The 11,299-nt window shown below is 36.7% G+C and overlaps 1 protein-coding gene across 1 annotated transcript; it reads right to left on the reverse strand.

The window, feature by feature from the left end:
• Positions 1–299: 299 nt before the first annotated feature.
• LOC139034246 (C-type lectin domain family 1 member B-like) lies at positions 300–9,277 on the reverse strand. The gene is made up of 5 exons (XM_070464707.1): positions 8,118–9,277; positions 6,220–6,333; positions 3,986–4,137; positions 3,019–3,125; positions 300–506 (listed from the first exon to the last, which is right to left on the reverse strand). Exons 2-5 carry the CDS (start codon positions 6,302–6,304, stop codon positions 389–391), a joined length of 462 nt encoding a protein of 153 aa, XP_070320808.1. The 5' UTR covers positions 6,305–6,333; positions 8,118–9,277; the 3' UTR covers positions 300–388.
• Between the last annotated feature and the right edge of the window lie 2,022 nt (positions 9,278–11,299).

The raw sequence follows: 11,299 nt of genomic DNA on the forward strand, positions 1-11,299 counted from the left end.
ATATCATGTTTCATCATGATTTCCTGAGTATCAGTTAAAAAACTGCTCAGTGTATGGGCTATTTCTTCACAATATATATGAGGGATACCATATGTTGCCGGAAAATCCAGCCAAAATAGGGAGGAAAAGAGTATCACCAATAGTTTCTGAATTAAATCTTCATCTTTCCATCAAAATTAATTCCCCTTGGAATCAAGTCAAAGAAGGTGCTTGTCAACCTCCTCCCCATGCAGATGAAGTATCTACATCAAATTTACAAGTTATCTTACATATGCAGTTAACTTAACAAACAGACCAGGGTCAGGAACACACGATATTTACTTGCATGTTGAAGGTAAGAAGTAGATGCACCATACTTCATTTCTCTTCTGCCAGTTTGAGATCAACACTAAGTATAATTCTTCTCACAAATAAAGAAAAACTGCTTGGTGCACACTGAGGCAACTACTTTGTTTGCTGCAACACATGCACAGTTGTTGTTGTTTATGTTTGAATTCTGCAGATTTCTGTTAAAGAGGGGAAAAAGAAAAATTGAGTCTAATATTCAGACATAAATCATATTTCCAGTAGATATACTACTATAGACAAGGAGGGATTATATGTTTAGCTATCTCTCTGTTTATTCACTTAACAAACATTTCTAAAGTATTATCATATTACCAAGATTCTGGACTACAGATACAGAGAAAATCTATTTCAGTCCCCAAGGAGTTTACACAAAGAGAGGGAAGGATGCATTCATTTGGCACAGAGGAGTGGATTCTAACTCAGACAAGGGGAAAGAGTTTGCCAAGGAACACAGTTTTGCTGTGGGAAGAATTTAACTGAATCTTAAGGAAGACATGCCACTTAATGCAGAACCCCTACACAGAATGTGATGCATGGTTTATGAGTGATTAGATCAATGTATGCACAAATAAATAAATGATATAATTATCTCATAAATTAGTGATCCAGAGAAAACCATAATTCAAAAAGATGTATGCACCCAATATCATTGCAGCATTATTTACAATAGCCAGGATGTGGAAATAAAGTAAATGTCCATCAACAGAGGAATGGATAAACAAGATATAGTACATATATACCATAGAATATTACTCAGCTATAAAAAACAATGAAATTGGATCATTTGTAGAGATGTGAATAGACCTAGAGACTGTCATACAGAATGAAGAAAGTCAGAAAAAAAAATGTATATTGTACATTAACACGCATATATGGAATCTGAAAAGATTGGTAAAGATGATCTTATTTACAAGGTAGAAATAGAGAAACAGACGTAGAGAACGAACATATGGACTCCAAAAGGGAAAGGGGGCTGGGTGGGATGAATTGGGAGGTTGGGACTGACATATATACACTATTCCTACTATGTATAAAATAGTCACTAATAAGAACCTCCTGTATAGCACAGGGAACCCTCCTCAATGTTCCGTGGTGACCTAAATGGAAAAGAAATCCGAAAAGGAGGGAATTTGTGTTGATATGAGATTTACGTGTATATACATAGCTGACTGACTTCTCCGTGCAGTAGAAACACACAGCATATAAAGCAACTACAGTGGTGATGGTTTAGTCGCTAAGCCATGTCCAACTCTTCCGACCCCATGAACTGTAGCCTGCCAGGCTCCTCTGTCCATAGCATTTTCCAGGCAAGAATACTGGAGTGGGTTGCCATTTCCTTCTCCAGCGGATCTTCCTGACCCAGGGATCAAACCCTGGTCTCCTGCATTGCAGGCAGATTCTTTACTGACTGAGCTACCAAGCAACTAAAAATAAAATAAATTAATGATTAGGATCTAACCAGATGAAGAGTGAAACTACAGATAATCCAGACAAAGGATACATCATGTGCAACTGTGCAGAAATATAAAAGACTGTATGTCATGTGATTAACTGCAAATTTGGAACAAACCTTTATTATAGCAAATAAAAAAGCACTTTAAACACTAGTGTAGTGTAAAAAGGACCAAATTCAGAAGTAGGTGACCTGGTCCTCAGCCCATCTCTGTCATTAATAGTTGTTAAGTCTTTTTAATTTATTTATTAATAGCATCTGTGGAGAAAAAAAATGTATATAATCTTACAGATTATGATAGAAAACTCATCATGAAAAATGGGGAAAAACATAGTACACCAAGTCCAAGCCAATTCATTTTCAGATTGTTTCTTAATGATGTATACTTATTTGTAATATAAAATGGGCTTTGCTAGACAGTGAAGAAATCTAGATTAACAGTGAAATATTTGATTTAGATGATGGAAGTTTTTTTTTTTTTTTTTAATTTTTTATTTATTTTTTTTCCATTTATTTTTATTAGTTGGAGGCTAATTACTTTACAACATTGCAGTGGTTTTTGTCATACATTGAAATGAATTAGCCATGGATTTACGTGTATTCCCCATCCCAGTCCCCCTGCTCCAATATTCTTGCATGGGAAATCCCATGGACAGAGGAGACTGGCGGTATACAGTCTATGGGATCTCAGAGTCACAACAACCTAGCTACTAAAACAACCACAACAGCAACTAGTGACTGAAGCCCTACATTTCCAGCTACCCTCTATTTATGTCTAGAAAATTCATTAATATCCATATTGATAATTTTTAAATTGCTAAGCAACCATCAATTATGTGTTTATGTGTTTTGTGCTATGGATTAACAAAAGATGAGAAACAGAGTATTCTAGATTGGATGTGAAATGGTAAAAGAAAGCAAAATGCTATTTAGGAGCATAAAAGGGGAACTAATTTCAAAGCAGGAGATCAAGAATGACTTCAAAGAGAAAACAAACTTTAACTGAAAGTATTACTGGTTGAGGAAACCACATGAATACAAGTACACAAACATGGAAGTCAGCAGTATTTTTTCTAATGCCAAGGATATTTTACAAAATTAAAATTAGTCTTAGAATTGCTCTCGAGGTCAGAAAATCTTGCGTAGTGAAACATCTATACAATTCATTTCCATAGTTAATAAGTAAACTGAAGCTTTCAAGTGCTTTGGATACTTACAGTTTATAGTGTAGCAAAGAACCATCTTCCCACTTCCAGGGGCTGACAATTCCTTTTCGAGATAATCCAATCCAAGAAAAATAAGACACCAAAGACTGAATAAATTCCTGTGGAGGAAGAACCCTACATGTAATTTAATCCCTAGTCTCATTTTTAACAATAAAAAATGAAAATAACATGAACACACACTGCCGTATTTAACATGGATAACCAAGAAGGACCTAGAACGTGGAACTCTGCTCAATGTTATGTGGCAGCCTGAATGAGAGGGAAGTTTGGGGGAGAGTGCATACGTGTAGAGTTATGGCTGAGTCCCTTTGCTGTTCATCTAAAACTGCCACAACATTGTGTGTTAATTGGCTAAACCCCAATACAAAATAAAAAGAAAAGAATGTGAACACAAACAATTATAATTTGATTTTTACCATAACATTTTCTTTACATTTTCAGCTAGGGTTGTTTATTGTTGCCTAATCATTCCTTGGGCTTCCCTGGTGGAAGGAAACACAAGAGACGTGGGTTTGATCCCTGCGTTGGGAAGATCCCCTGGAGAAGGGAACGGCTACCCACTCCAGTATGTGCCAAAAGTATCAACATATTAAAAGATCCATTATTATAAAAGGACTTCAAAACACAGCAACATGAAAAAAAGGGCAAATCCCATGATGGTTTCATGAGAGATGCCTTTTTGTTCAGAAACCTCAGTTTGCTTCCTAGAGCAGACACAGAGCATCATTACCAGAACTTAATGCTTTTTCTGAGACAGAGCTAAAACTGAGACACTATAATTCCCACCAACAAGGAATTCTTTTTATTTACTACAAAGTTTTCTATTTGACTTGAAAAGACAAGTCATTGTCATTTAACAAACACACAATTTTCAGATGTTTTTTAAAAAATTCTTAGCAATTTTCTCCTTGCATACAAAAAAAATAGGGGAAAAATTTCCAACTTCAGAACTCATTACCTGTTCATCCTCATCTTCTATCTTCAAAAGATGGGAGCCCTGGTTGGTGCAGAATTTCCGACTCTCTTCGAAGGTTTTATGTACATCAGAAAAATAGTAGCATTTCTCTTCACAGCAAGACCATTTGTTTTTGTATTCTTCCCTGTACTTTTCTTTAAAAAAAAAAGAAGCAGTTTTTAAGTTAGTCTAATTCTTTTCCTGGAAAGTTTGCTCCAGGCATCCTTTCCAGCTCTACAGTTTTTATTACTTTCCATGAGCTCTGAGGACATCATTGCCAACTCAAAAGGCAAAATAACGTATCTGTCATTGAGAGGGAAAGGGTACTTTTCTTTTTCTGCAAAGTTTTCTCCAAGATGCCATGGGCACCAGGACATGAATGCAGAAGTAGGAAATATTTAAGAGCGTAAAATCTGTATTGCTTTTGATACTTAATTTTTGTATCAATACTAACAATGCTTTTCCTCCAGGAACACTCTACCTTCATCAAAGATCAGCGATTATTAGTTTGAGCTTCCTCCGGTGTGTCAGTGGTAAAGGATTCGCACACCAATGCAGGAGACAAAAGAGACATGGGTTTGACCCCTGGGTCAAGAAGATCCCCTGGATGAGGAAATGGCAACCCACTCCAGTATTCTTGCCTGGGAAATCCCATGGACAGAGAAAGCCTGGTGGGCTACAGTCCATGAGGTTACAAAGAGTTGGACATGACTTAGTGACTAAAGCACAACAACAGCAATTATTAGTTTAAAGAAAGAAAATAATCCATTTCTCCTTTCTCCTACCCATAAAACTTTGCCATCTGAAAAATGTAAGAAGAAAAAATACAGTTACTAAAAAAGCAACTATAAAGTATTTTTGTAGAAGACAAAACCAAAGTAACTAAATTATATTCTAGCAAGAATTTTTTTTTTTTTGCAGTGGTTTTTGTCATACATTGAAATGAATTAGCCATGGATTTACATGTATTCCCCATCCCAGTCCCCCCTCCCACCACCCCTCCACCCAATCCCACTGGGTCTTCCCAGTGCACCAGGCCCGAGCACTTGTCTCATGCACCCAACCTGGGCTGCTGATCTGTTTCACCCTAGATAATATACATGTTCCGATGCTGTTCTCTTGAAACATCCCACCCTTGCCTTCTCCCAGAGTCCACAAGTCTGTTCTATACATCTGAGTCTCTTTTTCTGTTTTGCATATAGGGTTATCATTACCATCTTTCTAAATTCCATATATATGTGTTAGTATACTATAATGGTCTTTATCTTTCTGGCTTACTTCACTCTGTATAATGGGCTCCAGTTTCATCCATCTCATTAGAACTGATTCAAATGAACAAGAATATTTTAAGAAAATATTGCTAGTGATATGCAAAACAGACAGAAGATTAAATTCCCACCAGAGTGCTTATCACAACTGGTAGATGGATATAGAAAAGAGTCTTATTGAATTCACTGTTGGCCTGGAGAAACTTCAGGGAAGCTCTCTGAATTTTCAGGTTATCCATGACTTTGAGAGATAGGATGGGATTGCTTGCAAGGTGAATTTTACCTATATGAACAAGTCAGGAGTTGGGATAGGTTTCAAGGAACTTTAATTAGCAAAGTCATAAATGGGACAGTTGTTGCTATTTGGTCCCTTAAACCCTACCCGACTGTTTTTGCAACCCCATGCAACCCCAAGGAGCCTGCCAGGTTCCTCTCTATGGGATTTCCCAGGCAAGAATACTGGAATGGGTGACCATTTCCTTCTCCAGATCTTCCCGACCAAACAATCAAACATGCACCTCCCGCATTGGCAGGCAGATTCTTCACCACTGAGCCACCTGGGAAGTGCCATAAGACAGTATCATTTCACAGAGGATTAGGGGAAAATACCGTCTTATAAAGAAGTAGGAAACTACTAAGCAATTATACTATATCTTATGCATACCATATAAATTAAACGTACTGAAAGATTTCCTTTGCTGATTGATATGACTCTGAAAGAAACTCAAAAATTCTTTCACTTCTTATTTGCAAAGTCAGACCAATAAACAGAAACTACTAAATTTTGATTCTCTCCAGTTCAAAGATGCAGGCAGACCATGTGGCAAGAAATTGTATCTTCTTGAATGAAAAATACCTCTACCATACTTCACTTTTGTAGATCATGACTTTAATAATACAATGGAGATTGCCTGGCAATAACTCATTATACCAACTTTTAATTATGAGTTCTTGTATGTAACTACATACCTGAGTTTAACCGATCCTTTGAAAAGCATTTATTTTTCATAGGAGTCCTGGATGTCTCATGTTCCTGTGTGTCATTATCCAACATGTTCTGATAATTAAAAGAATTTTGAAAATCTGAAAATCATCAGCAGAAAACACTTAGTTTAACAGGTAAAATATAAACTTGTTACTCTAAAATTTTCATTTTCAAAATGAAGAAAATATATATAATATTAAAAATCAGAAAAAAATTAAAAATCATCTCCAATAGTTTCAATTTTGTTTTATCACATTTTAGAAACTGTATGAGAGAGTGAAATCATCAAATGTCAAGATAGTTCATTCTTGACTTTAGTCCCCTTCACAAGACTAAACAGCAATCTGAAAAGGCTGTGTTGTTTTTTAGTCACTCAGTTGTGTCTGACTCTTTGTGACCCCATGACTGTAGCCTGCCAGGCTCACTCTGTCCACGGGATTCTCTAGGCAAGAATACTGGAGAGGGTTGCCATTTCCTCCTCCAGGGGATCTTCCTGACCCAAGGATCGAACCCATGTCTCTTTTGTCTCCTGCATTGGCAGACGGATTCTTTAACGCAAGTGCCACCTGGGAAGCCATGCAAATATCACCTGAAACTAACACAATATTGGATGTCAGTTATATTCCATATAAACAAATATAAAAAACTAAAAATTAAATTTAATCTTGAAAAAGAATTTCTTCTTTGGACTCATGAATATTATTTTCTCAAGTCCAGAGAAACATCTGGAAATAAGAATATTTCTGATGTCAGAGTTTGATTATCTCATTAGATTTAACCTTGGCTCTCCTTTTAGGAAAAGACAAAACGTTTAGATAAAATTTAACATAAAGAATGAAGTTTCTCAACCCAATCAAAACATGGGAAAAATACCTAAACAGACATTTCTCCAAAGAAGACATACAGATGGCTAACAAACACATGAAAAGATACTCAACATCACTCATTATCAAAGAAATGCAAATCAAACCCACAATGAAATATCACCTCACACCGGTCAGAATGGCTGCCATCAAAAAGTCTACAAACAATAAATGCTGGAGAAGGTGTGGAGAAAAGGGAACACTCTTGCACTGTTGGTGGGAATGTAAATTGATACAGCCACTATGGAAGATGGTATGGAGATTCCTTAAAAAATGAGGAATAAAAACACCATATGATCCAACAATCCCACTCCTAGGCATATACCCTGAGGAACCAAAATTGAAAAAGACACATGTATCCCATTGTTCATTGCAGCACTATTTACAATAGCTGGAACATGGAAGAAACCTAGATGTACATCGACAGATGAGTGGATAAAGGAGTTGTGGTATATATACACAGTGAAATATTACTCAGCCATAAAAAGGAATGGGTTTGAGTCAGTTCTGAGGTGGATGAACCTAGAACTTATTACACAGAGTGAAGTACATCAGAAAGAGAGAGATATATATCATATTATCATATTCTAACACACCTGTACAGAATCTAGAAAAATGGTACTGAAGAATTTACTTACAGGGCAACAATGGAGAAACAGACATAGAGAATAGACTTATGGACATGGGGAGAGGGGAGGAGAGGGTGAGATGTATGGAAAGAGTAACATGGAAACTTACATTACCATATGTAAAATAGATAGCCAATGGGAATTTGCTGAAAGGCTAAGAAACTCAAACAGGGCCTCTGTATCAACCTGGGGCAGCTCAAGGAGGTGGTGGGGGGAGGATTTGGGAGCCAGATGGGAGGGAGGTTCAAAAGGGAGGGGATATATGTATTATACCTATGGCTGATTCATGCTAAGGTTTGACAGAAAACAAGAAAATTTGGTAAAGCAATTATCCTCCAATTAAAAAAATAAATAAATAAAAAGGGAATCAAGTTTCTGTAGAACACTTACACTTAGTAGCAAAAAATCCTGATATTCCCAAAAGGATGACACATATAATTCCTAGTATTACTGCCACAATACATCCAGAAGATGCTGGTTGGAACACTGTCAAAAGAATGTGTAAAGTGAAGATAAAGTGGTGCAATGCTACAATCTAGGTAATATTTTCTGAGCTTTTATCTCACAAAAGCATACAGGTTAAGAATGAATTAGCACTGTCATGAAGTAGCTATTGTAACCCACTCAGTTCACAGGGGTATCATTTCACTGATTTTTTTAAAAAAATGCTTACCATCTATTAGAAGTATTTGCCTCTGTTTTTAAATCATTGGTGCTCCCAATTTAAACATTATTTGGAGATGTAATGGAAATGAGGGGAAGGGGATGTAATTTTTCCTTTTCTTTCCAAAGTAATATTTACTTTTTTAAAATCACCAATCTGTTCATTCTTATCTTACAATATGCATGATATTTCCCTTATTTGGAACTGTGCATGTGTGTTCAGTCATGTCTTTGTGACCCCATGAACTGTAGTCCTCCAGGCTCCTCTGTCCATGGAATATTCCAGACGAGAATACTGCAGTAGGTTTCCATTTCCTACTTCCTCTTAAGTCTTATTACTTCTAGGGTAGAAAAGAAAAATACCAATAATAACAATATTGATTTTAAAATTTAGATGACTACTGGATCCCTTCCTAGTTGGTATTCAGAGGAGTCATGTAGTAAGAGAGTGTCTCTGAGTAAATAAACATAGAACTAAGAAATACTAATTACTATAGTCAGTTAAGACCTAGTCATGATTCAACTGAAAGACTAAGGGAGGGAACTGCTTGCATTTCTATATACTAACAATGAAAAATCAGAAAGAACAACTAAGGAATCAATCCCATTCACCGCTGCAACAAAAAGAATTAAATATCTAGGAATAAACTTACCTAAGAAGATGAAAGAACTGTACACAGAGAATTATAAGACACTGATAAAAGAAATCAAAGATGGCATAAACAGATGGAGAGATAGTCCATGTTCCTGGGTAGGAAGAATCAATATTGTGAAAATGACTATACTACCAAATGCAATCTACAGATTCAATGCAATCCCTATCAAATTACCAATGGCATTTTTCACAGAACTAGAACAAAAAATTTCACAATTCATATGGAAACACAAAAGACCCCAAATAGCCAAAGCAGTCTTGAGAAAGAAGAATGGAGCTGGAGGAATCAAGCTTCCTGACTTCAGGTTATACTACAAAGCTACAGTCATCAAGACAGTATGGTGCTGGCACAAAAACAGAAATATAGGCCAATGGAACAAGAGAGAAAACTCAGAAATAAACCCATACACCTATGGGTACCTTATTTTTGACAAAGGAGGCAAGAATATGCAATGGAGCAAAGACAGCCTGTTCAATAAATGGTGCTGGGAAAAATGGACAGCTACAAGCAAAAGAATGAAATTAGAATACTTCCTAACACCACACACAAAGATAAACTCAAAATGGATTAAAGACCTAAATGTAAGACCAGAAACTATAAAACTCTTAGAGGAAAAAACATAAGCAGAACACTCGATGACATAAATCAAAGCAAGATCCTCTATGACCCACCTCCTAGAGTAACAGAAATAAAAATAAAAGTAAACAAGTGGGACCTGATTAAACTTAAAAGCTTTTGCACAGCAAAGGAAACTATAAGCAAGGTGAAAAGAAAACCCTCAGAATGGGAGAAAATAATAGCAAATGAAACAACTGACAAAGGATTAATTTCCAAAATATACAAGTAGCTCATACAACTCAATACCAGAAAAACAAACAACCCAATCAAAAAGTGGGAAGATCACCCAAACAGACACTCAAAGAAGACATACAGATGGCTAACAAACACATGAAAAGATGCTCAACATTGCTCATTATTAGAGAAATGAAAATCAAAACTACAATGAGATATCACCTCACACCAGTCAGAATGGCCCTCATCAAAAAGTCTACAAACAGTAAGTGCTGAAGAGGGTGTGGAGAAAGAGAACACTCTTGCACTGTTGGGGGGAATGTAAATTGATACAGCCACTATGGAAGACTGTATGGAAATTCCTTAATAAACTAGGAATAAAACCACCGTATGATCCAGAAATCCCACTCATAGGCATAAACCGCGAGGAAACCAAAATTGAATGAGACAAATGTTTGTTGCAGTGCTATTTACAGTAGTTAGAACATGGAAGCAACCTAGATGTCCATTGACAGATGAATGGATAAAGAAGTGGTGGTATATATACACAATGGAATATTCCTCAGCCATAAAAAGGAACACATTTGAGACAGTTCTAATGAGGTGGATGAACCTAGAACCTATTATACATACTGAATTGAGTCAGAAAGAGAAAGATAAATACCATATTCTAACACATAGCAAACACCCTCTTCCAACAACACAAGAGAAGACTCTACACATGGACATCACCAGATGGTCAACACTGAAATCAGATTGATTATGTTCTTTGCAGCCAAAGATGGAGAAGCTCTATACAGTCAGCAAAAACAAGACCGGGATGCTGACTGTGGCTCAGATCATGAACTCCTTATTGCCAAATTCAGACTTAAATTGAAGAAAGTAGGGAAAACCACTAGACCATTCAGGTATGACCTAAATCAAATCCCTTATGATTATAGTGAAAGTGAGAAATAGATTTAAGGGACTAAATCTGATAGACAGAGTGCCTGATGAAATATGGACAGAGATTCATGACATTGTACAGGAGACAGGGATCAAGACCATCCCAGCTTCAACATCAGTCCTTCCAATGAACACCCAGGACTGATCTCCTTTAGGATGGACTGGTTGGATCTCCTTGCTGTCCAAGGGACTCTCAAGAGTCTTCTCCAACACCACAGTTCAAAAGCATCAATTCTTTGGCACTCAGCTTTCTTCACAGTCCAACTCTCACATCCATACATGACCACTGGAAAAACCATAGCCTTGACTAGACGGACCTTTGTTGGCAAAGTAATGTCTCTGCTTTTTAATATGCTATCTAGGTTGGTCATAACTTTCATTCCAAGGAGTAAGTGTGTTTAATTTCATGGCTGCAATCAACATCTGCAGTGATTTTGGAGCCCCCCAAAATAAAGTCTGACACTGCTTCCACTGTTTCCCCATCTATTTCCCATGAAGTGATGGGACCAGATGCCA

Source organism: Odocoileus virginianus, unplaced genomic scaffold (assembly GCF_023699985.2).
Source record: "Odocoileus virginianus isolate 20LAN1187 ecotype Illinois unplaced genomic scaffold, Ovbor_1.2 Unplaced_Contig_75, whole genome shotgun sequence".
Taxonomy (NCBI): domain Eukaryota; kingdom Metazoa; phylum Chordata; class Mammalia; order Artiodactyla; family Cervidae; genus Odocoileus; species Odocoileus virginianus.

Excerpts from the sequence above, each read along its gene's own strand:
- LOC139034246 (XM_070464707.1), bottom strand. The coding sequence starts at position 6,304 with ATGTTGGATAATGACACACAGGAACATGAGACATCCAGGACTCCTATG. Across the intron at positions 3,126-3,985 it reads TAGAAGATGAGGATGAACAG|GAATTTATTCAGTCTTTGGT; the intron begins GTAATGAGTTCT and ends CTTCCTCCACAG. Across the intron at positions 507-3,018 it reads TCTTTGCTACACTATAAACT|AAATCTGCAGAATTCAAACA; the intron begins GTAAGTATCCAA and ends CCTCTTTAACAG.